Source organism: Poecilia mexicana, unplaced genomic scaffold, assembly GCF_051168715.1.
Source record: "Poecilia mexicana isolate PSO_F unplaced genomic scaffold, ASM5116871v1 scaffold_9, whole genome shotgun sequence".
NCBI classification, from domain to species: Eukaryota; Metazoa; Chordata; class Actinopteri; order Cyprinodontiformes; family Poeciliidae; genus Poecilia; species Poecilia mexicana.
Genome location: NW_028263378.1, coordinates 1,954,562 through 1,981,889, shown reverse-complemented (window position 1 = coordinate 1,981,889; position 27,328 = coordinate 1,954,562). Strand labels below are relative to the sequence as shown.

General features: G+C 40.1%; 2 protein-coding genes across 2 annotated transcripts; one reads left to right on the top strand and one right to left on the bottom strand.

Annotated features, from left to right (window-relative positions):
* Nucleotides 1-12,194: 12,194 nt before the first annotated feature.
* Nucleotides 12,195-18,394, bottom strand: ptrh1 (peptidyl-tRNA hydrolase 1 homolog). Its single transcript, XM_015005829.2, has 5 exons — nucleotides 17,952-18,394; nucleotides 15,930-16,149; nucleotides 15,513-15,612; nucleotides 14,246-14,291; nucleotides 12,195-13,596 (listed from the first exon to the last, which is right to left on the bottom strand). Exons 1-5 carry the CDS (start codon nucleotides 18,138-18,140, stop codon nucleotides 13,354-13,356), a joined length of 798 nt encoding a protein of 265 aa, XP_014861315.2. The 5' UTR covers nucleotides 18,141-18,394; the 3' UTR covers nucleotides 12,195-13,353.
* A 2,403-nt stretch (nucleotides 18,395-20,797) lies between these two features.
* Nucleotides 20,798-25,235, top strand: LOC106929142 (natterin-3-like). The gene is made up of 4 exons (XM_015005830.2): nucleotides 20,798-21,005; nucleotides 21,209-21,255; nucleotides 22,406-22,487; nucleotides 22,735-25,235. Exons 2-4 carry the CDS (start codon nucleotides 21,253-21,255, stop codon nucleotides 23,838-23,840), a joined length of 1,191 nt encoding a protein of 396 aa, XP_014861316.2. The 5' UTR covers nucleotides 20,798-21,005; nucleotides 21,209-21,252; the 3' UTR covers nucleotides 23,841-25,235.
* The last annotated feature ends 2,093 nt before the right edge of the window (nucleotides 25,236-27,328 follow it).

Below are 27,328 nucleotides of genomic sequence, written 5' to 3'. Positions count from 1 at the left end.
CAGAGGTGCTGGGAGTGCTGGGTGGGGGGGACAATGGGACGCTGCTCCGTCCTCCCCCCTACACCCACCGTCACATCTGTGAGTGCCCCTCCGTCTCTTCATTCTTCTCGCTAACCGCTCCATTATTGGGGCTCTTTCACTTGTAAATGTGGCCAGCGATACTTCTGATGGGTCTTTTGTGCAGGCGGTCCGGGTCAGGAGGAAGGTAGGGGCCAGAGGGAAGGTGGGGGGGGGGGGGCAGAGATGGGGGGTGAGTGGGTCATGGTTGAGGGTGGCATGGGGGGGGGGTGTTTCAGGGTCTTGTGCTGTTTTTTCTAGCAGGACAATTGTGACAAAGAGTTAAATCCTTTTTTTGTGTGTGCAGTCATTTGGGACGGCCCAAGCTCTCACTTCAAATTCCAGCAGCCGGCCGGCCGCCCCCCGTGCCTCCGATACCCCCCAAATCTACCCCCACTCCACCCTCAGGGTAAGATGCAGAGGAACGGGCAGGATGGAGGTGGAAGGACAGTCGGAGTGGAAACTAAACAGGAAGTGATCAAAGATAATGTGTGCAGGTCATCCTCCGCTTCTTCAACATCACACATCTGCCAGATTTAAAGGGCCAGTAACGTAAAATCAGCTTTTCATCATGTTATAATGTTATTCCTTCATCTAAAACAAACCTGGAGTGTTATTTTGATTCTTTAATCTCCATGGCTGCCAGCTGTGCAAAACACCTGGGTGGACCTAGCTCCGCCTTCGAGGCTCAGATCCTCCCCCACTCAGCTCCTTCAGACTAGCCAGCAGCAATTAGCAAACAGCTGGTAGAACTGCTGAGCTCATTATAGGAGCTGCTGCTCAGAGCAAAGCTGGTAAAAATACAGTTAATAGGGGAGCCATGTTGGGGTGACTTCCTGAAGGCGGAGCTTCAGAAAGAGCAGAAGCTTCTTAAAGAGACAGAGACCCAAATTCAGTTAGTTAAATTACAAAGTCATATTATTTTAAAGTCATCAAATATGACTTTAAGAAAGTCATATTTAATAAAGTATTAAGCATTTTATAACTGAAGGTAACAGTAATTTGTTTGTGCTATAAAATGATGCTATGTCATTCATAGTTCTGCCCTTTAAAGATCCAATTTTAAACCAGAGGCTGTAGCTCAGTCTGTCTACATGCTGATCTTATCTGCTGCTTTAGTCTCTTTGCTGACCTCGTCACACAGATTCACACAGCAGAGGGTGGTGGCAGTGACAGTCGGGTCTCCGGGACAACAGGTGAACAATGGGGACCCTGGGGGCGCAGGGAGCTTGACCTTGGCCTCAGAGCGATGGTCAGATGGGGTGCGAAGGCCACCGGCCGTGAAGGCAGAGGAGGAGGATGAAGAGCGTGGAGGGATAAAGGCTGTGACGTCCCTCACTCTCTTCAAACCTGCAGTGATTAATGACAAAACACACACACACACACACACACAGAGGGAGCGAGGTGACCCCGGCGAGGCCGCTGCTCAAACATCGGGCCTCGGCTCTTTGACGTGGTCATTTTCCCAACACTTCTGATTGATGAGCGATTCCTTTCCCACCACAAATTATGGTAATAACGCTGATCGAGGGGCTGAGAGTCTGCAGCTGCTGCCTGCGGCTCCCTGATCCACAGAAATGTTTGCTCTTCACAGCAGATGGGACTTTGTTCGGACATGCCTCTAAAAGTCTCAACTGGTGATTAGATTTGGTTAAAAGAAAACATTTCTAACCAAACCCAACAGGAGTTGTTCTTTGGGTACAAATCTGTATTTTCAGTGAGAATTACAGTTTTAGAGGCTCAAACAACAACAGTGAAGAAGATGCAAATAAAAAATGTTTTAAGGAACAGTCAAAAGTCCAATCTAATTTGGAAATCAAGACATAGACGTAATTCAGAAAACTGGGATCAAGAGATGAACCAGAGAAAAATGTCTCAACATGTAATGAAGAAACAGTGGAAGAGCTTTCCATGTTTCCTGGACATTGACTGGACACAATGGACAAAGGACGACTTTGGGAAACTACTGCATGTTAGTCTTGCTCAGATGTGGCGTCCCTCAGATCATCACAGTGAGAATGTGATTATGATCAGACGGATCAACATTCTGGATCTTGGACTGCAGAAAAGGAGCAGAAAGTAATAAATCCTTTAAACCAGGTGCTGATATAGTTGTATCATTTTTCATGTGATACGGTTCCATTGTGTTGTACGGCTGTATCAAGGTGTTGTATTGTATTGAGGTATTTGGCTGTCATGCAGTTTGTATCTTTGTGTCTTTGGCAAAGATTTCAGAGCAACAGACGATCTTAACATGATCTTTTCCAGGGCAAAGTGACGAAAATCCACATTCTTCACATTTTCCCACATGGAAAATGTGGAAACATTCGTTTTAAAGTTCCACCTCTGGAATTTAAAACCAAAAACGTTTTATTGTTTTATTGTTTGCAGACAGAATCTTTCTTCTTTTTTTGATAGAGCAAAACAGTTTCCTGGTGCTAATAATTTGAGGAATCCAGAATTGATTTCATGCCTGAAAGGAGAAAGAAAGCAGCACGAGTCTGTCAGTGAGTTTCAGACACAAACCGGACCAGCACTGTAAAAAAAGAACCGTTGAGAAAATTCATTTTCATTTTACCGACGACTGAAAGAAATTCCAACATGTCGTCCAGCCACTATCCAACAGATGTTGCCTAAAATAAAAGCAGCAAACGATTGGCTGTGAGGACGCGGTGATGTCAGAGCGCCTCTGCAGAAGGGGGGCGTGGGGTTTGGGGGGGGGCAGTGGCGCAGTTTGTTTTTCTGTGGTGGCGGTCAGGGGGCCGGCGGTGATGGCGGCCGGCTCACAGGGAGGAGCTAACATAAGAACACGTGTCTAAAGTCACATGCATGTAAAAGAAACTGTGTGCAGACGTGAAGCTAACAGGCTAATGGGCTAACAGTTTGGCCCCAAAATGGCCGCCATGTTTCATACAAGCCATGGAAGAGCAGAGCGACGTTTCGCAGGAGTTGATGGGTTTCATTGATGTTGGAGCTGGTGTGTTTATGAATGTGTGTGTGTGTGTGTGTGTGTGTGTGGGTGTGTGTGTGTGTGTGTGTGTGTGTGTGCGTGTGTGTGTGTGTGCGTGGGTGGGGGGTTTATGGGATCCCCTGTCGCCCCCAAACATGAACCTATCAGAGCCTCTGTGATGTTCGGCGGCCACTTTCTTTAAAAATGATGCTGCAGATTGTGAAGAAGCACACACACCCACACACAGTATCAGCTGATGTTGTAGCTGTGTGTGTGTGTGTGTGTGTGTTATGGGAAGGACCAAGGCAGAGAGGGATGCTGGGAAGGAGGTCGTGACGTGACGTCACCCTGTGATGCTCCTCCGCCCACATCCGCTCCCCCCCTTCACCGCCACCCCTTTACTCTACAGCCATGTGTGTGTGTGTGTGTGTGTGTGTGTGTTCAGTGATGACACAGCCCAGGTCATGTGACTGTGGAGGTGGTGCTGATGTTGGGAAAAGAGGAGGAGAAAGTGACCTGGAGCAGAAATCACCTGCTCAGCGCCGTCCAACATGGAGGCCCAAACCGGAAGCGAAGCGTTTTCTGGTCGTTTCAACGTGATGTCAGCGTTCACACACACATCATGTTCAGAAAACGCTCATCCAGTCCTCACACACACATCATTTTCATAAAACGCTCATCCAGTCCTCACACACACATCATGTTCAGAAAACGCTCATCCAGTCCTCACACACACATCATGTTCAGAAAACGCTCATCCAGTCCTCACACACACATCATGTTCAGAAAACGCTCATCCAGTCCTCACACACACATCATGTTCAGAAAACGCTCATCCAGTCCTCACACACACATCATGTTCAGAAAACGCTCATCCAGTCCTCACACACACATCATGTTCAGAAAACGCTCATCCAGTCCTCACACACACATCATGTTCAGAAAACGCTCATCCAGTCCTCACACACACACACACACACGCACACACACACACACACACAGTCAGATTCACAGAAATGAAGACAGTTTTGTAGAAATGCTTTTCTTTCTGATTTAAAGTCAGATTTTCTCTTTGAGCTCAAACATTTATAGACCTTCAGACATTCTGACTCTAACTGGGACTGAGTCCATAGCGTCAGCAGATGACAGGGAGGTTAAATAGCTGCAGTGATTTTTCTCTGATCATTACTCTGCTTCCTAATTGTTTCTTCAGGATATCCTTCCCATCAATAAGGCCGTCGATTCGGATCAATCCCTCATTGCAGGTGAAGCGACTCTCCCAGCATGAACAGTAAAGCTCCATCAGCACTTCTGATGGTTTCAGATCCATTTAAATAGATCAGTTCTGGATCTATGTAATGTGGATCTAGCTCTGCTCCTTGTGTTGGATCTGAACCAACACAAGTCAGGAAAGAAAACTTTTCCACAGTTTTCTTTAGAGTTTCTGATTTTCTTACACACTACTGAACATTTATACCTGCAAAACAAACCCAGGTTGTTTGAGCTTTTAAAAGGTGAGAATTCAGATTTAAACTGGTGCATTGATAAGAAACCATCAGTTAAACTTTGTAATGTTTTAAATAAAACCCTCATTTGTTCCTGAATCGTTGGTTTTAGTTAATCTTCAGTTTCTGGTGCGATCAGCTGAACTCCAGCAGCTCTTAGATCTTTTTTTCAGTCAGATTAAGATTTTTGCAGCTGCAATACGAAGATCTGAACTTTGAACTTCCATTTTTTCCTTTTTTTTCTTGTGTTTGGGAGGTGAGCGAACGCCTCCCTGAGGTTTTTAATCCGCCTGGAGCAGCTCAGCTCCTCTCAGAGGATTAAAGCCTGAGCAGACGCTGTGGTGGGAAAATCAAACGAACCCTCCGGACCTCCAACCCAAACCTGGAGGAGGAAACAACCAACCGGAGCCTTTGGTTTGTTCTGCTGCTGCCGGTTTACATGTTGCAGTTAAATGGAAATTAAATGGCATCAAAATGAAATTTAAAAAAATGTTTCCTGAAAATGACCTCTGTGAAATGTTATTTGGCAAATTTATTGAACTGATTTTGTTTTTGTTGTAAATTGTAAATTTTATTATAGATAAAAATATTTTAAATGCTTAATTCTGACTGCTTGTTCCAATTTATCTGTAGGATAAATGAAATAAATATATTTTAATTTCAATGAAAAATAAAAAATCAGGCCTTAATTTAAGTCTTATTTTTGTATTTTTGATTTCTTTTCAGCTTTTATCTGATGTTTAACAAATTAAATCCAAATAATAAAAAATAAATCTGAATGATGCATCGAAAAACTGAGGAAAAACAGGAACAAAAACTGAAAAACATGCAACAATAAAAAAAAATCAGATTCTTCCTTTAGTTAATAATCTTTATTATTCATTAAGAGCAAAATGATCAAACGAGTTCCGCCTTTATTGGCTTGTAATGGCGCCTTTTATCAAAAAGGATAAAAGGCTTGGAGAAGGTCACGGTTTGTTAAAGAAAATTAAAATGATACATTCCTGCAGAATTATGCAAATTATAATCCCCAAAACGGCAACAAAAGGCGGCAACAAAAGCTCACCAGTGGAGCGACAATAAACCTTTTCCAGGATCTGGGCCCGGCCTGCCCGCCTCACAACCCGCAGCTTGGACCGAACCTCACAGCTTCTTCCGCTTCATCACGGCTCTGATAACTCATCTGCTGCGGGGATCCCCCAAAATATACAACGGAGCCAATTAAACAAAAAGAGGTGAAGAAAAAAATGATTGAACTGGAACTGCAAAAGGCCTAAAACAGAAAGTTCTGCATGTGCAAAAAAAAAAAAACCCAAAATCTACCGAAATTAGAGAAAATCTGATACATGAAGGATAGTTTTGAAAATCAAACAGTGATCATCTTGGTAGTGATGGGATGGACGCATGCAGAGCAGGAGCTCAACATCCCGCTGGGAACAAACACCAGGAGTGCAGGAGCTTCCAGCAACAGATGTCCAGGCACAATTCTCGGCTTGGATTCTTGAATTTTACAAGAATTGCGTTTGGACAATCAGCAGCTAGAGCTCAAAAACACAAAACACTAAAAATAAAACAAGTTTCACTAGAAATGGAAGGATTAAAAGTAAAAGTGAGCTCCTGATGTGCAGCTCAGAGTGAGCAGCAGCAGCAGCAGTGTGTGAGTGTGTGTGTGTGTGTGTGTGTGTGTTCGCTCTCATCCAGGTCCAGCTGCTAATTAAAGGCGCTTTCTGTTCGTCAGGAAGAATCCAGGAAAAACCAGCAGCCAAAAACTCCTGACCGCCATATCTGCACCTGTTACGACGCATTTCTCTCTTCCATCCATCCATCCATCCATCCATCCATCCATCCATCCATCCATCCATCCATCCATCCATCCATCTTCCCCTCCTCCCTCTGGAAAAAAAAGCTCCAAAAGATGCAGCTGCGCTTCTTTTCCAGCTGCGCCTTTTCCCAGCACCAACAACCCGCTAACAGAACTGAGTCCCGCTGCTGCGCCGCCAGCAGAGTGAGGAGGAGCCGGGCAGAGGCGTGATGCTGGCCGGGCAGCACGCACGGAGGACGGGGTGCGAGCGGAAGGCTGGCCGCTGCTGTCCCTCCTCCTCCCCGGTGTGGTGGCCCTTTTCTGGGGCTCCGCTGACAATAAGCGCCGGCGCGTCCGTGTCACCGAGAGAGAAAGCTCCGGAGTGGGGCCGCTCCGCTCATGGTACTGAGATTTGAATAAACACATACACACGCACCGCGGGGGTGATGATAAATGCCCATTGTGCCCAGAGGAGGAGGAGGAGAGGAGGAGGAGGAGGAGGAGGAGGAGGAGAGGAGGAGAAGTAATGAATCTGCACTGAGGGAGAGAGGGAGCGAGGAGCGGAGCTCTTAAAGGAACAAGGCGCTCATTTTCTCCTTTTCTTCATTTCTGATCACAACCGAAACACTGTTAACCCGCTGCTCACACACACCGACACACTCTACTGTAACACACACACACAGCTGTGTGAATGACGTCGCCGTTACTCAGCTGGAGCTCGTGGAGACTTCCCCTCTGATGCACAACAACAACAATAAACAACAATAAACAACAATAAACAACAACAGCATCAGGCGCTTTGCGTCTCTGCAGCAGAAAAGTTTCAGTTCAAACCGAAAAATCTGTTTAAAGGAGCAAAACTCAGCATTTTCGATTATTTTTCAAAATGAGATAAAACTTTAAATAAACATCAATACAGAGCAGATTTATAATAACTTATAAGAATATTTTAGTTAAATGGGAGAATATTTATTAAATGATTGTTACATGAAACAAGCCAAAGAATTACATTTATATTTAAATCTGCATTTCGTTTGTAATAATTTCTCTCAATATAAAGATGCATAAATTAAAGGTAAGTTTACTAATTATTAATATTTCAGTTTGTTTAAATTTTTTCTGATTAATCAGTTTATTGCAAATAACATATTATCAAAAACATCCTGATCATTTCAATTCAAATTAAATCCAAATCAGATCCAGTTTAATGCAAAAAAACAATTTAATCTAGTTAAATATTAACAGTTCATTCGTTTAATAAAAGTCAACTTTAATTCAATAAAGTATCAATTTAATCGATATCAGCTCAGTTCTGCTCCAGATGGTTCAGTTCAGATGATTTATTGAGACTTTTGGGATTCAGCCAGTAAAATTTACTCATTTGAAATATTATCCAGTTTATTTAAAAGTTTGTTCCAGTAAAATCCAACAGAAACATCAACTGTAAAAACATCGATTTGGATTCAATTAAAGACATTTTCCAACTCAATCCAATTGGAAAATGGGTTGAATTTAATTTTCCAATTTTTCATGTTTTTAGATAAAACAATTTTTTGATTAACCTTAAACTAATTTAGATTCAGTTTAAATCAGAAACAGATTCCAGTTTCTAAGTTAAACTGAAACCAAACTCAATCCAGGATTTAAAAATCCATTTCAATCAGATCAATTATGATTATTTATTCCCCCTTGATCCCGTTTAATTCAACAGAGAAAGCTTCATGAAAATCATCTATTTAATATACAATCCAATTTAACAACATTCAAATGGAAAATAGTTCAGGTTAAGTCAGGTGCATGAAGTCTAATCAATATATTTATATTTGAATTCTAAATTGATTGAATTCAATTCCAATTTAAATCAATTTGAAATTTAAACCAGCTGTTGTTCTTCACTAGATCAGAACCAACTTCAGTTCAGTTTAATTTAATTAAATGAAAGCAGATTTATTTATTTTCTGAGTTCAGCTGAATTCAGTTTAAAATTACTGAGAAAAAAAGAAAATCAGATTTTATTCTTCAGATCCGGTTTGGTGAACTGATCACTTCTGATGCAGATTATGGCTGAAACGGGTCAGACTGGAAATCTGTGATTTCTCCACATAAACTGACCACGATTCACTGAGAGCTTGACAACACCGCAGTAATAAACATCATTTATTCCACCAATCAAACTCCAGATAGCAGTTAGCTTCTTTTCTGCATTTGACATCAAAAAAATCCCGTCATGCTAAAGCTACACATGGTCAGTTAAAGCACTCAGACTGCAGCTGCAGTCCGATCTGGAGCACAAAATAAAAAATAAATAAATAAAAACACTAGTTCAACTGTGTAACATTCTAAAAGTATCTTCATCAGTTTAACGCGTCACATAAAAATGGAGAATCATTTTTAAAATGGCTTTAAATTTGAGTTATTTAAAATGTTGTTAGCTTCTTCATTGATCTTTTCTGTCTGATTCTCTAACCGAGATCACTCTGACTGCCGTCTACCACAGGTAAGATAGTGACTCCTCAGAGCTACTCCACACAGCCCCCCTTGAATTAAGCCACTTATTTAAGCATAAGAACAGAAAAGGTTGAATCTGAGAGGAATGAGTGCCTGTATTAGATTCCTTTTTAAATTTTAACCTGAGGAGCGGTGAGCATCCGTCAGCTGAACATAAAAACCGTTGGAGGAGAAGCTGGAGGATAAATCAACCCTTCATCTCACCCGGCTCCCCTTTCCTACAGTGAGGGAACATTTCCGTTGCTGGGAACGTCCCTGAACGTTGGACGCTCATTTGTCTCCTGCAGGGCCCCGCTGCTGCCTTTTCATGGCCCTGTAAGAATAATTTAGAGCTGGAGGCCTGAGATCACTGGAGATTATTGCTTTGAAAGAGAAAAGGACAAGTCATTAATGCTTGATGGTCGGACAGAAGAAAGAGAAACGGATCCTTAGCTGGAGCTGACACCTCTGTCATGGGAAACCGGGAGAAAAAACAGGCAGGATGAAGGACGGAGGAAATATGTAGAGATGTTAAACATGTAGGGAAACATGGAAAATGAAGGACAAAGGTTTGAGATGTTGAAGACATTAGTCTGGTTTTCATGTGGAAACAATTCACACAAGAATCTTAACTACAAAAGTAACAAAAGTCTTTACAGAAATGTAGCATGATTTTTATTCTCAAAATGTAAGAAAAAAATGCTACTTGAGTACAACTGATCAAAAACTGTCACTGCAGGATGTGACTTTTATTTGAAAACAAATGAATTTTACATATTAGAACTGTCACCATGTTGTGACTGTTTGTTATGAGACAGTCTGTGAAAAAAATGCACCAAAAACAACCAATCAGAGACAGGAGGCGGGACTTAGCGCTGTCAATCATCCTCATGTACTCGGTGCTAAATGCGCTAATGGCAGAGAAACAATTCAGTTACAGATAAGACATTTATCCGCTGTTATTGGAGGCTATGCTAACTAGCCTTAGCATTCACAGCGTGCTACGCTAGCTCCCAGTGCAGCTAGCACAGAGTAGATTCATTTTGTTCAGTTTATCTCTCATAAACTGTCACAACATAGTGACAGTTTCAACAAATATTTAAAGGATTTTTTTTTTAAAATAAAAATTGCATACTGTAGTTTTAAGAACAGTACCAAGCACATTTATTTTGTCTCTGCGCTTCTAATCCGGTCATTAGCAGGACTGGAGAACTGCAGGCTGAAGATGTGATGTGGTAAAAAAAAAATCTACATATGCTTCCACTTGGTGAGATTATTTGACGTGATAAATGTCTGTTATGTTCATGATATCCAGCTAAATTCACCCAACAGCAGATTTTACCTGAATTTGCTGAATCTAATATGATTTCTGCACTAACATGAGATTTTCTTTCTCTTGGATGAAAACTCAGCATGCAGCAGATGATGAGCTGAAATTATTAAAGAATCAGTTAAAAACTGAAATGAAAGTTAAAGTTCCTTCAGAATCTGTGATAATTAGTGATGCAGACGCTTGGAGGTAACAGGAAGAACTGAGGGTGACCTGAAACTTTTGCACAGTGGAGTAAACAAAGGTCAGTGCAGATCCTGTGAAGTAGCTGGAGTCAGTGTGTGTGTGTGTGTGTGTGTGTGTGTGTGTGTGTGTGTGTGTGTGTGTGTGTGTGTGTGTGTGTGTGTGTGTAGGCAGAGACCCCCCACCAGGCAGCCTCTCCTGGCCGGACAGCAGAGGGGGGATTTCTCCATCTCTGAATAAATTTGGGGTCTCCTCTAAAGGCCCTGCTGTCCAGCCTGCTGCTGACCTTTGACCTCGGCAGAAAAAAAGTTATTGAGGCCTCCTGAAGCGGAGGAGAGGCTGGGAAAGTGGCCTGATGGAGGCGAAGGGCGGCTCACCGGGGTCACAGCTCAGAAAGACGGGAGTTTTCAGAGGGTGGGGGGCAGAAGGGGCAGCTCTATGCCCCCCCCGCCCTGCCCCTGCCCCCCAGATCCATAAGTGTGTCCCTGCAGCTATTGTGACTGAGCTACAGCAGGACAGAAGGCCTCACACTAACAATGTTTTCTGCCTTTTGTTTCTGGCTGGCCTTTCTTCTTCTGCCTCCATCGCGATGCTGCGCCTCCTTTGTATCGATTTCCCTCTTTCAGCCTCTTTCTGCCCGTTTTTATGCTCTTTCCACGGCGCACCTCCCCCGCTGCAGCCGTCGCCCCTCTGCTGGCATCCGCCGCAGTGTGAGAACCTCTTGGAGCGATGCTGCTCGTTAAAGACAACTAATTGATTGAGAATATAATTAGAGTGACAATCGGAAAAGGGAAATCAATACGCTTGAAGTCAGGAGAATCACATCAGGCAGGACAAAACGGAGCAGCGGATGTTTGCATCACTGTCACCTCCAACAGAAGAGCCGAGCGCCGAGTCAACAGGGTTTTGTTGAGTCTATTAAAACTCTCGTCATCCAGATGACAAACTGTTGAGTTAAGTGGCTTAACAAGCCAAACAGCTTTCTCTGAAAATGTTCCGGTTCTGGACTGGAAATGAAAGAAAACGCAGCAAAAAGATTCAAATAAACCTGGAAGATTTTCAAAAACCCTGGAAAATTAGGAACAAAAAGAAACAGTTCTGAGTTTTAAAGAAATAAATAAAGAACAAAGTTAATGGTTTGTTGTATTTTCTCACACCTTGAATTTCAGAATAAAGAAAACAATTACTTTCAGGAATATTTTTACTGTTACTTTTTACTTGAGTAATTTTATTATGAAGCATTTTTACTTTCACTGGAGTAAAATTTCTGGAGTTTCTACCCACTGAATGGAGAAAAAACATGTTATAACAAGAAACTAATTTGGAAAAAATTATTTTGCCTAATTTTATTTTTTGTTACTTATATGAATTGTTGTCATTTTGGATGTTAAGATACCAAAATTTCCACATAACTTTAGGTTTTGGTCCATCTGATCTTAAATATTAAATGATTGATAATTGGATCAGTTACTCAGAACTTTTACCAAAAACTTTTTTACTCTTCCCTGAGTCATTTCTTGGAGTTTTTGCTTTTACTTGAGTAAAAACAAGTTGCAGTAGTGAATCTCTTATTGAGTAGTTTACTCTGCTGACTCTGACAACATGGCAGCCAGCCTCAGATCCGGGGGTCCAAACTGTGGCCCCGGGGCCATTTGTGGCTGTTGGAATGATTTTGTTCACGTTTATAAAGGAAATGCAGCTAAAGACTGAAAACTGTAAGTTGTATGAACTCCTGGACCCGAGAGCAGCAGAACCTTCTGGTGCCTCACAGCCACATCATTAAGCTGCAGTTTCATTTTGAGATATGAATAGTTAAAGACACTCTTCAGTTTTATAGAAACACTTAAAGCTGAGATTTACTGGCAGTGAATTAAATTCAGGTTTGCACTCTGCAGTCTGGGGAGCCTCAGACTTTTTATTCAGTTAAAACACTTTACTGAACCCAAAGGGAAAATTAATGTAAATCAAATTATCCAAGTTTCTTCTAAGAACTGAGTGCAGGAAGGATCTCCTGTAGCAGTCTGTAATCCAACGGTGACTTCTGACTGAAGACTCTGATTATAGATGCTCAGGTGGTTTCATCACAATGTTCAATTCATTTTAGTTATATAACATCAATTCACAACAAATATCAACTTAATTTACAAACAAATCAACTCAATGATATTATAGCATCACATCAAGTCAAATAAATAGTTTTTACATGATACCCTCCTGTAAAGTTCAACTCTGAATGTTTCTGATGTAAAGTTCGTCTGAGCCCAGAGGGCCGCGGTTTTTCCTCCTGCACCAAATTATGTTTATTATATCAATTAGTTTCTTTATATTTGGATTGGTTTGATTTTTTCCCATGAATTTTCCCTGAGGATCTTGATGAAAACAGAAAAATATATATTCTCAGCACCTTGTTTTTATTTAAAAATGGAGGAATGTTTTTGTTTTTCACCCTCTAAGGCTGAAGTGACCCAAATCTAGTTTTTGTCTTAATGTGACCTGCATCTGATATTTCATGAGTCTGAACAGGTCAGATGTTTTCCCGCTCAGAAACGTTTTCCTAAACTTGATATGCATCGGATCTTTTCAAATGTGCAGCCAGGTTGGTTTCATCAGACCTGAACGTCATCGATGCTCGACAAACATCACCGTTCTGCGTCTAGATGCACAAACACCGAGCACTTCTTCTTCTTCTCTCTTTTTTATGGTGGTTGGCAGAAACACTGCGCAACGTGTGCAACGTTACTGCGCCCTCTACTGTTCATGCAAAGGACATTTTCAGGTCATTTGCAGTTCACACTGGAGATCACATACATTTGGAAATGTGAACCAAAAAAAAATCTGATTTCACAAATAAATTTGAACTGAGCATGGAGGGCTGCAGTGAGAACGCAGCCTAACAACACAGACAGACTTTCTGCAGCAGTTTAATGCTTTATAAAAGCATGAGGCAACGTTTTGTTCTCTTTGTTCTGAAGTTCAGACTTCATGGATTTCCTCCTCCTGTCCTCAGGCGGCCATCTTTACCGGCTGCATCAGAGGAAGTTCAGATCACAGCTGTGGAGTCCTCCTCCTTCTTCCTGTGCTGCGCTGCTCGTCTGCCCCCTGCTGGTGAGGAGGCAGACTGCGCGTCCTGCTGGGAGAGCTGGGAGATGAGCAGATCCACGCTCTGGACCAGAACCGCTTCCAGAACCTTCTGCTCCTCCGTCGTGAACCGACTCAGAACGTGGCGCTCCACGGAGGTTTTCCCGGCCGGCCGGCCGATCCCGACCCGGAGTCTGGGCATCACCTGGGGGGAAAGGTCAGCGAGAGGTCACCGCTGGTTCAGCAGGGTTCAGTAAGAAAAACGTAAAACCAAGACATTACCAGAAACATTCAAAATAACATTTTAACAAAGAAACCTTTTGTTATCAGTTTAGTTATCAATGAAAGTATTAAACAATCAGCAGTAATCTCTCCAACTCCACAATATTACATGTTTACATTCAAACCCCTCCTACATACGTCTGAGATCCTGACCTTCAACAACCTGGACTTGAGGCCTAAAATTTTGATTTTTTTTCCCCCAAAGTTTTTGACTTTTTAAAACCCTGAGACTCAAGTAAAGACTAAATCTCTCAAACATTTCTGGTCTATGTTCCAACAGGTTCTTGTTTTTGTATAAGTAGAGAATTATTATAACATGAACTGGATTTCTCAGACAATGTCTTGTCCTAAATGCATGCATAGTTATTGTAAATATTTGTGTATATGTGAATGCATTATGTTGTCCTCGTTTGTTCCCTTTTTTACCTATTAACATGTATAAAATGCTGTATTCCTTCATATGGTTCAAAGGAAAGCGTTATACTCTCTGAAGAATTTGCAGTTTGTGTGTGTGTGTGTGTGTGTGTGTGTGTGTGTGTGTGTGTGTGTGTGTGTGTGTGTTCGTTTCTTACATCAGTCTGGAGACAGTCGACACACGATCGCACTCCGTTGTGGCCTCTAGGCAGAAGAAGAAAACAGAGTTAAACTTTATGGTTCTCAAAGCTCAAACTGTCTCCTGGCTGGTTCCCACTGAAAGCAGAGGTCAGAGGTCAAAGTGAAGGAGCAGTGGCTCCACTACGTTCTCGTTAGTTTGGACATAATGCATCCAGGTTGGAACCTAGCAGAGAGGAGCAGAATCCCACCATCAGCAGTGGTTCTGGAACTCCTCTGGTTCTGGCAGAGGCCGACCCAGAGAGAGCGTCCACATTGTTCTGGTACAGAACCACAGACTGTAATGGTTGCTCCACAATCAACTGCTCCAGTGGGCAACAAGTGCAAATGAGCATGCAAACTCTGAAGCACAAACACAATAAGACGCTGCAGATGGAGGGAACAGAAGCTTCACTCTTCTGCATCCTGCAGGTTTTTTACCCACAAACAACAAAACAAAAACAAAAACTGTGCTGTAATGCAACTGTTAAAAAATGCTGCAACTACAGGAAACAGAAGCAAAAGGGAAAATGCTGCTAATAGCAAAAGCAAAAAGAGCTGCGAATTCACTCCACAAAGCAGAAGTCCTCCAAACCACTAGGGGGAGTTGACCACCAAATCATATGGGACCAGACCCTCAAAGAAAGATGGGATCTCCACAAAAAAGTTGAAGAAAATGCGTTATATTTTTACCACATTATAGAACAACAGCATATTTACGTATTTAATAGTTTGCAGCACTTTAGACTTTGTGTTTTTTGCAGCATTTTCCCCTTTGCTTCTGTTTCATGCAGTTGCAGCATCTTTGCAGCAGTGGCAGCATTTTATTTTTGCATTTGTTTTGTTGATTGTAGGTTTTTGTTTCTATTTTCTGTGTTTGCAGGATGTTTCTGCTGCATTCGTTCTTTGTGTTAGTGTGTTTCAGAGTTTCCATCATTCCTGTCTTTGCTGTGCCTTTGCATCAGTCAGCCACATATGAAGACACTAAACCGTGAGGTCTTCAAACCAAACACTCTTTTCTCCATGACGATACTTTGAGATGCTGTCCTTGAAGACCACAAACGGCTCCTATCTGCCCCCTGCTGGCCATCTGAAGAATACAGGTAAAATGTTGCTTACCTCTTTCAGATTTTAAGTTTTTGTATATTTTCTGAGCAGCTGGTCGCCTCCACACGTGTTTAAAAACCCAACACCAACATACACTTCCTGCTTCATTCAACAGTCACTGTTCCAGTCATATAAACCCACCTGGCGCTTCCTCCATGTTTGATGGCGATTTTCCCCAAGGGTTTGTCCAGCTCATCGTGGACCAGCAGGATGTCTTCAGGCTTAACTCCGTATTTTCCAGCTGTAAAAGTGACTTTATGTGTTTCTGGTTTCATTCATAAAAAAACACAGCTGAAATAAGAAGAATAAAAATGAATAATCTTCTAGTAACAGAAACATGAAAGTTGATTAGTTCTTCTTCTAGAAGAACTAATCAGATGTTCTGGTTCTCAGAGGCTAATCTCATCATAATCTGGAGTGGGATTAAACCTCTGAGAAACTAAAGTCAGCTGATGTTTAAAGATGAAATAATAAAACCATGATTGTTGAGTCAAACAGAACCTTAAACAACAAACAGGTCCTGAATGAGCCCATTGACCGGGCCGCCCATGACCTCACCCGCTCTGGCCACCGATACCCCGTTGACGTTCATCAGCAGCCGGGGACGGAGCAGAACCACGCGGGCCTGCTGGACCTCCGTCAGGATGACCTCACCGGATACATGACGGTCGCCGTGCCAACGATCGGCCACACCGAGCCGGGCAGCCAGCGCTCCCAGCACCGCCATCCCCACGCTGTGTCTGGTACCCTCCATCCCCGGGTTCCCGAGCCCCACCACCTGACACACACACACACACACACACACACACACACACACACACACACACACACACACACACACACACACACACACACACACACACACACACACACACACACACACACACACACACACACACTTGTGGTTTAGGAGACCATTATGACTTTTGGGGTGTTTATGGGGACACACCTTTCCCTTCATCAGGTGAACACAAACACAAATACACAGAGATGGAGAAACTGATCTGAACTCTGATCCAATCAGGTTGTAGGTGATTATTGATCAGTTATGCAATAATCACCTAAAAACTGAAACTGTGATTGTTTTGTTTGGTCTTTATTTCTTGTGGATTGAATCAAATAAATATTTTTGCTATATGTGAACAGAAGTATTTCCTATGTAAACATTTTTTTTAATAATAATATAATATAATCCAAGACCGTGGTTCAGCCTCTCAATTAAACAGTGTTACTGCTAGTGGTGGGAATTTTTTACCATCTCCTGATTCAATTCAATTTGGATATTTGGGTGCAGGATAAGATTCAAAAATCATCTTTGATTCAAAACAATTAGAAGAACTGATTTATCTGATTAATCAAGGTGAATGATTATTGAAATAATTGTCAAATAATTTTGTATTTGATTAGTCATTAAGTGGAGAATACAAAATTAAAAAAGGATAACTGCTGAAAGAAAAAAAAACATTAGAAGAGTAAATAACCAAAATGGCACATAAATACAATTTGCAGAAGCAGAAAGGGCTGAGAGCAGATTACGGATGGGTGTTTATAAAATCAAAAGGAATGTTCTATTTTCCATAAGAAAAATGAAAACTTTTTATTCCACTAGATACAGAAATTGCTTTTAACACATTTTTACAATAAAACATGTTGTGTGATGGTTTTCTACATTTATAAAAATCCAAAACTATAAATATTAATTGTAGTTGAGCTTAAAAAGATGGAGAGTTTCTGTGAACATTAATTTTCAAGTCTTAAACAGATTTTCAATGACTGGGCCATTCTAACATATATATTTATGTTTTGATCCAAGTTTAGGGTTGTTGCCCTGCTGGCAGATGAACCTCCTCTCAGTCTCAAGTCTTCAGAGTCCAACAGGTTTTCCTCCTGGGTTGCCCTTATTTAGCTCCATCTTCCATCTTCTCATCTTCTCTTCTTATCATCTTCTTATATTATATTATATATATATATATATATATATATATATATATATATATATTATATTATATATTATATTATCGTCTTATCATCTCATCTTCTCATCTTCATCTCATCATCATCATCATCATCATCATCTCATCTTCTCATCATCTCCATCTTCCCATCAACCCTGACCTGCTCCTCTATCCCTGCTAAAGAGAAACATCCCCACAGCATGATGCTGTCAACTTCGTGTTGAATGCTAGGGACTGTGTGTTCATGGGGATATGCAGTATTCGTTTTATAGCACCTAATACATTCATATTTTGGTCTTTTGCCAGCGTCACATGCTGCTTGTTCGGGTAATCGGAAACGGCTATTAGAACGTGAATACCGAACAAAAATTAGTTACTAAAGGACATAAACCTACGCCGAACAGTTAACGTCGCATAAATGTGTAGGAGTTTTGTGTTTATTTCAAGGGATCTTATACATAACTTGAAGAAAACCTCCAAAAACCATTCATTTGCTGATTCTTGAATGATGTTTCGTTAGACCGGCTGGTTACGGTCATCGGAACAACAACTCATTAAATAGCAGCTAATTTACACCGTTTCAGAGTGAATATATTCTGAACAGAGAATGAGGGACTAAACTCACCAACTTTCTCCGACCCTCTGTGTGAATCTCCGCTTCAGCTCCTACCATCGTTGCTTTAAACTGCTCTCCCAGCAAAACTCGGTTTATGACTCTCGTTAAAAGTCTTCTCATCGTTACAAAGTTCAGCAGCTTCTTAAGGAAGTGCGATAAAATCGGACAGACTTTAGTCAAAAACGAACGGTTTTTCATTCGGCTCTGATGTTCAAGCGATCCGTCTCAAGTCAGTTCATGAGGTAACGTAACAGGAACAGGAATGAAACATCCTGAGCAGATGTACCTACGTTCACAGCATCCTCAGAAAACCGCGAAATGTCCAATTAAATCATTATTTTTTAAAACAAAACCCCTCTTTAAATATTGTCTCAATCATTCATGACCTTTTACTCAAACTAGTCAAGGAGAAGAAGACAAGACCACGTAATGAATGTTTTTGTTTTGTGTGTGTGGAGCTTCAGCGCCATCTAGCGTCGCGGCAGACAACATGCATTTCCTCCTTATACTGGGCAGATGGAGAATGTGGGCCAAAGGTGATACAGTACATTCCAATGAATAAAGAAATAAAGTATCAAATAAATGTTTTATATGTGCTAATTGCGTGAAAATAATGCATATCAGATATCTAAATGTACGGAATAAATTACACAATTGTTTAAAGTATTTAATTTCCCTTTGGCATCAATTAAGTATTTTTTTAATTAACTGGTATACAAGGACATAATTTCAGGACAACTGCATTAACACGAGAAACAATCTTGTTAAAACGAGAAACTTTTATATCTTGTACAAACCAAAAATTACTTTGAGATACTATTTTGTTTGTGTGTTTTTTTTTTAAAAAAACACATAAATACTGAAATAATTAATTTCCACATATAAATCTAATCTAATCATGTGTGATAAATTTATATTAATCACATTTACCATATGTAATAAATTTGTCACATGTGAAAATTATAAATTTACATTTTAGTGATTTCCGGATTTCTGTATTTATTGAATTGATATATATACTTAAATGTTAATACATAAATTAACATTTAAGTATAGATATATGTCTTTGAATTCACATATACATTTCTAATACTAATCAAATGATCACATATGTCAATATTTATTTAATCACAGCCATCATCTGCTAAATCTGACTGGGATTTGTCCCAATCTCCGCTAAACAGAAGCACACAGGCAGGTTTCCTGCTGCAGAAGCTATTAATATTTTATGGTTGAGGTGTTTAAATTGGTATGTAGAGGTCAATTTAAGGTGTCATGCTCTGAAGAAACTCAATTTAACACATTTAAATAAACTCTATAAACAGTATTGAAGCGTGATTTAATTGAGCTGATTGGTTAAAAATGACTTTGATGTGATCTAAAAAGTCAGAAACAACTGGTATTACTACAATATGATTAAATATTAATTATTGAAAGATCAGTGAATGCTTTAACTATCCAGCAGATGGAGCAAAACATCAGATAAAAACATGATGTCTGTCTGTTTTATGTGACCTTTCTGGTAAAGAGTTTAGACGGAGGTCAGAAAGTCTGCACTTGGTGACACGGAGTCTTCATAGACTCTGTGCCTGTGGAGCTCACAGTGAAACCGAACCACTCCTGCAGTGTCCGGATGGAGGGGAGGAAGGTCAAAGCCAACATTCCCTACACGGCTCGGCTGAGCAGAACCTACCGGAACGGGGAGACCCAGTGGACGTCCGTCTCTGGGACGTACGACGGAGTCCAGATCGGAGAAGTGCAGGCCGTGGTGGAGCGCTGTGAACCCGTGGCTGATGCCAAGCTCTGTCCCTGAAAGGCTGGAGAAGGTGCACTGCAAAAAAACAAATCTTACCAAGTTATTTTTATCTAGTTTCTAGTGAATAATATCTTAGTAAACTTGAAATAACACAAAACCAATGTTATAACTATAAATATCTGCCAGTGAAACTAGAACTTTTTGTTTATTGATTACAAAACAAGGTCCTATAACTTACTGGAAAGTTACTTTTAAATTAGTTTTCACTTATTTCAAGGGTAATAAAATATTTGCCTAGAAACCAAAAACACATTTTATTCAATGTGTCTGTAAATGTCATGATTTACAGTGAAAAGCCTGATGAGTGCATGTTGTTGTTGTTTGGCTGAATAAAGAAGTGAATCTTGTGTGGGTTGATTTCTGAAAATGGCTTTTAAGGTCAGAAATCCATTTAACGTTTGAGCTTTTATAGTTTCCTAGATGCAGAGCCCAGAAGCCCAGAGGACACATTTGGATCTAGACGACTTTTCAACCCGTGTTCTGACCCAGAAATGGAGTTAGACCAGAGGAAACTTAGCAACCCAACAGGAGCATCTAGTTTAGATACATTAGATCAACATTAGATTGTTTTTCTCTTTTCTTTTTGCTCTTTGGTTTGTTATTTTGTTTGTATTTCCTTTTAATCCCTGTAAAGCACTTTGCCTTGATGCTGAAAATGTGCTATATAAGTAAAATGACCTTTACCTAACTGTGGCCCAGCGCTGGACGGTGAATGTAACTCTGTTCCATTTGTATGACATGTACGGCTTGTAGCATTTGATCAATTTTCAGCAATAAGGTCTGATTTTATCTATAACCCAATTTCATTATTTCTCAAGGTAATTTACACTCAGTGGTTCTGGTCGGGTCCTGAAACTGGTTAACGGACCTGGTGGAGCACAGAGACAGAAACGAAAGATTTCCAACATGACTTTCATCACATGCCACGTCTGCAGTTTCTCTCTGTGTCCTTCCTTTCACTCTCTGTAACTTTGCTGCTGTCGCCCTGAAATTCCCTCCCTGTGGGGCAATAAAGAACATTTCTATTATTCTGTTCTCTATTCTATGAATCCTGCTGGAACCACAAACCAATCATGTGTCTGCAGAAGTCGGGCCTTTATTTGGTGTTGAATTAAACTCTGATAGGCTCCTTGGAAACGTCCTCCTTCATGATCGGGTATTAAATGTCGTGCAGGCTGAGATGAACCAACTTCTACCTGAAACGAACCAGAAGATTCAGCTGGAACAAAGAAAACCTGAGAAATCTGGTGAGAAAATGTTTGCTCACCTTAAACAGGCAGCATGTTCACTTCCTTTACTTCCAAATAAACAGTCTAAAAATAATATTATTTTAGACTTGATCTGGTATTACATAAAATAAATATTCAGTTAGCTTTGGTCATTAACTGGTTGGTTAATTTGCCATGTTTAGATGATGGGAACTAAAACTGACTTGTCTGTTATTCTGCAGCTGCTGTTCTCTCACCGCTGTGAACAAGAATTCAACCGACAGAAATGGTAAAATAAAACATATTTCTGTTTTTAAATATTCAATTGGCTTAAAGGGATTTACATTTCAACAGACATGATGGGAGTTAGAGTAGTCAGTATCTTACCTGCTGCTGACAAAAGAGTTTCAAAGGGAACAAAAACAAGTTTTTCTTGGACGAGTCGAACTAAACCAAAACTAATTTAACACAGCAGTGCTTTGCATCACTTTTATTATTAGTTCAATAAATGTCTTGGAGTTTTTTACACTGAAGGCTGGTAATGTTTGGAAAAGGCTCCCAGGCCGTTGTATCATTTTGTTGTGAAACGTGTTGCAAAACAAACCATTTTTGTTTAAAAAAAAAGAAAGCAAAGTTGCTGACAAATTATGTTTCAGTTCAGCAAAAAGAAAATATTTTAATCAAGACAAAAAAATGAATTCATATATGGAATAGAAAACGTATTTTTAGAAACTATTGTTAACTTTTTGTTAAATTTGTGCAACAAATAAAATGAAGTGAATTTTGAACAATTAATTTTTGGGGGAAAGTCTCTGCAGGGATTCACTCTCATCCAAACAGATTGTTGTGTTAAAGTTTTGCTTTGTTCAGGGCCACATTCGCTCTGCCAAGGCCCGTTCTGATCACTGCGCTCTTTATTGTGCTTACAACAAATAAACTGACTTTTGAAAGTCTAAACTTATAAAATTTCACCAAACTTGGCAGATGAAATTTACAATATTTAAGGTTCTCACAAAAATCCCAGCAGACGCAGATGCTTCGCCCTGCTTATGACATAAGATTGAAACTGTATCCACTAACTCTTCATAACAACACATGACGTGTCAAGCTCTACAGGAAGTCCCCCCCAACCTTCGCCATAAAACAGGAAGTGACAATAACTTCAGTCTGTAAGGTCAGATTTCAGCCAAGTTCTTAATAATTACTGCTGGACTCGTACTGATCTGGACTGAAGGCTATTTGGAATATTCACCAAATGCGCTGCCTGGTGGGCAGGTGTGGGAACTGCACAGGAGCGTTGACGCCTGTGACGAGGTGGCGGTGCCGGAGTTAAGGCTCTTGCAGTCACCATGAGGCCAGACCGGCGCTGAGCTGCGAAGGCCTAACAGGCAGCTTGCAGCTTTAGTTGTGATTATAATAACTTTGATTTGTGTTTTTAGCTGCCGTTGCTGTTGCTAGTGGTTCTCTCCTCAGCCAGTCCTCAGGACCAGCCACCAGATGACAGTGGTAGGAGGGGAAATGGTACGTTGAGCTCTTTGAACCCTTAAAATAAAAGTTTTTTTATATAAATATATATATAAAAATAACACGTTTCTGTGACGATGTTGTGAGTCAGTATGTTACCTTGAGTCAAGTGGAGAAGTTTGCATCACAGAGATGAGCTTTAAGCTTGAAAGCATTAATAATCAAATATTTGTTGCAAAAATTAAATTGTCGGACGTCTTTAGAGCCAGCAGTAAAAAGCATGACTACTCTTTTTGTTTTACAGTCTCCTCCCTGAACCTCGATCCAGCGCATGATGTTGCTAAAATCGAAGCTAACGTGTCCGTCTCAATGGTCCGACGTGTTCTGGCTTCTATTGCACTCAAACACAAACGTCCAGTAAACGTGACGCTGCCAGAGGACGGTGATACAGGAAAACTGCGATGGGAAAAATGGAACGGTTCCCTTCCTAATGGGTCCGTTTCCATTTACAACAGCTACGCTGATCGCATCGACTACATCTGCAAAGTCGGATGCAATTCTGGTTTTTACAACCCCAGAATGGGCCCTTACTGTCACTACCCAAATAAGAACAAAGAGAATCTTTCCTCCTCTTTTCAAGTCCTTGTGAATGAAGATAATTTTGAAATTGTGGTGTGGAAGGAAGGTTCTGATGGTTCTGTCCCAAAGAATTCAGTCAGAACCTGCTCCAGTGAAGAAATGTATGTAGGGAAGAACGAGTACGGATTGGGGAAGGTTGATCCAAAAGATAAATGTTTCTATCTTCCCTGGAAGGGAAGTGAGTATTGGTACAGGAGCTATGAGGTTCTGACCCACATGATGGCTGAAGAAGATCTCATCTCTGATGTCAGTTATTTCATAAACAAAGCTATAATCATCAAAGGGCTTCCCACAACCCTCCAAAGCTCCACTACTGTCAACCATGGCCTCAGTCCTGTGATACAAACAGTTTCTCTGACTAAGACGACCACAGATGAGAGACGGTGGGACATCAGCTCCTCCGTCACCGTCGGTGTAACAACGACCATCAGTACAGGAATTCCCTTCATTGTGAGTGGAAATATTGAAATCAGTGCAGAGACGACTCATACATTCTCAGGTGGACATACCTGGACAGAGCAGATCTCCCACTCTGTGACGTTACAGCTTACCGTACCACCAAACCACAGCTGCACTGTAAAGATGGTTGGTTATCAGTACAAAATGGAGATTCCCTTCACCGCCCACCTGAAGCGAACCTATGAAGACGGAGAGACCAGATCAGTCATCGTCTCTGGAACGTATCATGGAGTCCAAGTTGGAGAAATCAGGGTCGAGGTGGAACCATGCCAACCTCTGTCCAACTCAGAACGCTCTTCCAAAACGACATAGGACATTTGAAGTGTTGAAAAACTCCTAAAGCACAGCTGGCAAGGCTTTACCAGGCATTTGATTTAGAGCTTCATCTTCATTTATGCTTTTTAATCCATAATGTTTACAGATTTAATTAGTAGGGGTGTAACAGTGTATAATAATAATAATCTTTATTGTCATTATAGAAACCATGCAATAAAGTTACATGGTTTATAACGAAATTGGGTGATTTAGTCGGACAGATTGTTTCCGGTGCAGGCCTTTTGATTTATCAGATGTGCCTCTGTTGTTCTGTATATATGTTTTAAAAAGTACTAGCAAAGTACTAGTGATACACTGAACTTATTTACTCACCTAAACCACCAAAGCTGTCAAATTATCAACATATTGAGCTGAATCTTAAATGTACACATAATCTATAAAAGAAACAGCAACAGTGTTTTGCAGCTAATGGTCAACACAGCCCAGTAGAAAGTTTGAATTGTAACAATAATGGACAGGGAAGTAGGTCAGTTATGCTAGCTTGACTTTGAGAATCTTAACATGTAGACGTGCTGCAGAATCCGGTTCATTGAATGGTAATGCTCTGGTAACGGATCTCTGTGCAGCGTCAAGTCAGCAGTAGTTTTCACTTGTTCTTCTCTCGTTTTTCTGCATTATTTTTCCTTTTCTGCGGCGTTCTGCGCTAAATTAAAAATACCTACATCTTCGAGTTTCATTCTGTTAAGTGAATTATTTTACAGTGGCAGCGTGGCTATAGATGGCAAGAAGAGTCTTTTATAACCCCTCAAAACATCTCCAAACTTTTAAAATCTGATTTGGGAAAAGTTCTCAAAATCTTCCTCAACAACAATTTCAACCATTTCCCAGGTTTTATTATCGTTTAATGCTTATATTAAATGATAGAATCAAATTTAGTCAGTTATATAGGATCCAGCTTTTAAAAAACGGTAGAATAAATAAAAACAAACATTATTGACAAGGAATCTTAACATCTGTTTGCCACTACAGAGTCATTTTTTTCAGATATTTTATTTAAATATATTAAAAACATTTTGAACCGTGATGTTAAAACTGAGATACTCACTGAACCATGGTTTATATTTGCAGTTCCACCCCTACTAGTTTGCTATTTTATTACCACAACATGCAAGTTAATAAATATTGAAATTGTTATGACAAGGGAAAAGACTATATTTCTAAAGATATCATCCAAAAAAACTATAATCATTACTCAAAGGAGTGACTTTTTATGAAATTCAGAGAAAAATATTTTTGTTAATCTTCTAATTTAAAGCTGATTGAATCCAGAAACAAATAGTTTTATCAATGTATCATGTGACCTATGCAATTTCTTTGGCATTAATAAAGCTTAAAAGCATTGAAAATAAAATTGGATTTGTACCAAACCAACATGAACTCCTCTCTCTTAATTTGTTGTTGTATAAAATTACAAGTTTCAAAATGAGGCCTCTGTTTCATGTCAGTACAAACCTCATTATTCACTTTTTATGAAAGAAAACAAAGCATTAGATTTTAGAACAGTGATCATTTTAACTATTGACTTAATTTATAAACTATTTTTTTTCAGAGTTTGAACAGATAAAACAGAATTAGACTGAAATGATCTCATTTCTCAGTTGGTTTGATCTGGTCTGTTATGGATGAACAGACCTGTTGAACAGGAACCACTGCAGTGATTTAAGAGCTGCTGTAAACTAATCCATGTTCCTGGTGCTGGTCAGGACTCAGACAGCAGCAGCTGCTGCTTAACCTGGTGAAAATAACATCCTGCAGCAGTTTGTCTTTGTCCTGATGAAACAGAAAACTGTTTATTCTAGGAATGTGTTTAAGGTAACAGCTGCTGAACTATTGAAAAACTTTATTTGGTTGATAAAGTTCAGGTTGGAAAACATGATAGAATTTAGATAGAAACAAGAACTTCTGCCTTTTCTGTATTAAACTGAAAAGGCAGAAGTAACCAATCTGATATTTTGGACAAACCAGCTGAGGGACTGTAGTTGAATATGATCAAGGTTTTTTGTTATCAGTCTGATATTCTGAACTAAAGGGATCATAAAGATATTGAATAAAAATGGCCCAAGAATACAGCCTTGAGGTACCCCACATGTGGCCTGTTTACTCTAATTGCTACCAGAGTGGTCACAGTGCAGCACATCAAGCTAATGTCGCAGATATTCCCTAATTGCAGAGTTGACCAACAACATGTTTCAGCCAAACAAGTACAAAGCAACCTTTATTTTAAATGCCATTTAAATCGGAGTTTATTAAACTGTTGTGCAGCATTAATGTTTGTTTTGTTTATATTTATCCATTTGGGGGAGGAGACTTAATCCAAGAACAGAACCTGATTGGCCAAAACCTTCTGCAAATTCCCTGAGATGTTTTCCTGATCGGTGTAACTCCATCACTGACATGATTTCTTCAGAATAATTCCTCAATCAGGCCTAAAATTGAAATTAAAAGAGGAGATCTATAAAAAGCATTGCAGTAAGTTAATCATTTCATTTCATCCACAGGTTCGACTTTTAAATTTAGAAATACAAAGTCTGAGATAAAGGACCTAAAATATGTTTAATACGATGCAGTGCTTTATGATTCTGTTTTAATAAGTTAAAGTATTTTTTTAATGCTTGGTTTCAGATAAATTTTAATAGTTAAAATGGATGTGAACTGACTTCACACCTCATGTTTTCTTTCACGCCTCCTGCCCAGACGCCTCATGATGTTCATGCAGTTTGTGATAATATAAGAGCTGTTGCTCAGACCCAGTAAAGAGCTTCATGATACTGAGCATCAACACGTTTAGAGAAAAATGGGGAAGCTCCAGAGAACATCACAACTTAGTGGTATGGATGTGGCAGCATAATGCTGAGGGGTGTTTTGCTGCATGAGAAGACTATTGCATCTAATAAATTAGCATCAGAAGGAAAGACGTTTATATGGAAATGTTGGAGCAACACCTCAAGACAGGTTGAAAAATGGCAGAGATGTTTTTTTCAAGCGGATAATGACTCAAAGCATACCACTAAATTAGATAAAGGGCAAAAAAGTGAATATTTTGAAGTGCCTGTCATAAAAAATCCTCGTCTCAGTCCAATAGAAATCATGAGTGGAGCTAAAATGATGTGTGTGAGCCTACAAACCAACAGCAAACTGTTTTAAGACACATGTGGAAGAAAACCCAATAATTAATTAAATTTTTGTCTTAAGAATTTAGAAATTCAAAATCTGAGACAAAAGACATAAAAAATGTTTAATACGATGCAGTGCTTTTTGATTCTGTTTTAATAAAGTATTTTTTTAAATGCTTGGTTTCAGATAAACTTTAATGTTAACTGACTTCACACATCATGTTTTTGTTCACACCTTCTGGCCAGACGCCTCATGATGTTGTGATTATATCTGAGCTGTTTCTCAGACCCAGTAAAGAGCTTCATGATACTGATCACCAACACGTTTAGAGAAAAATGGGGAAGCTCCAG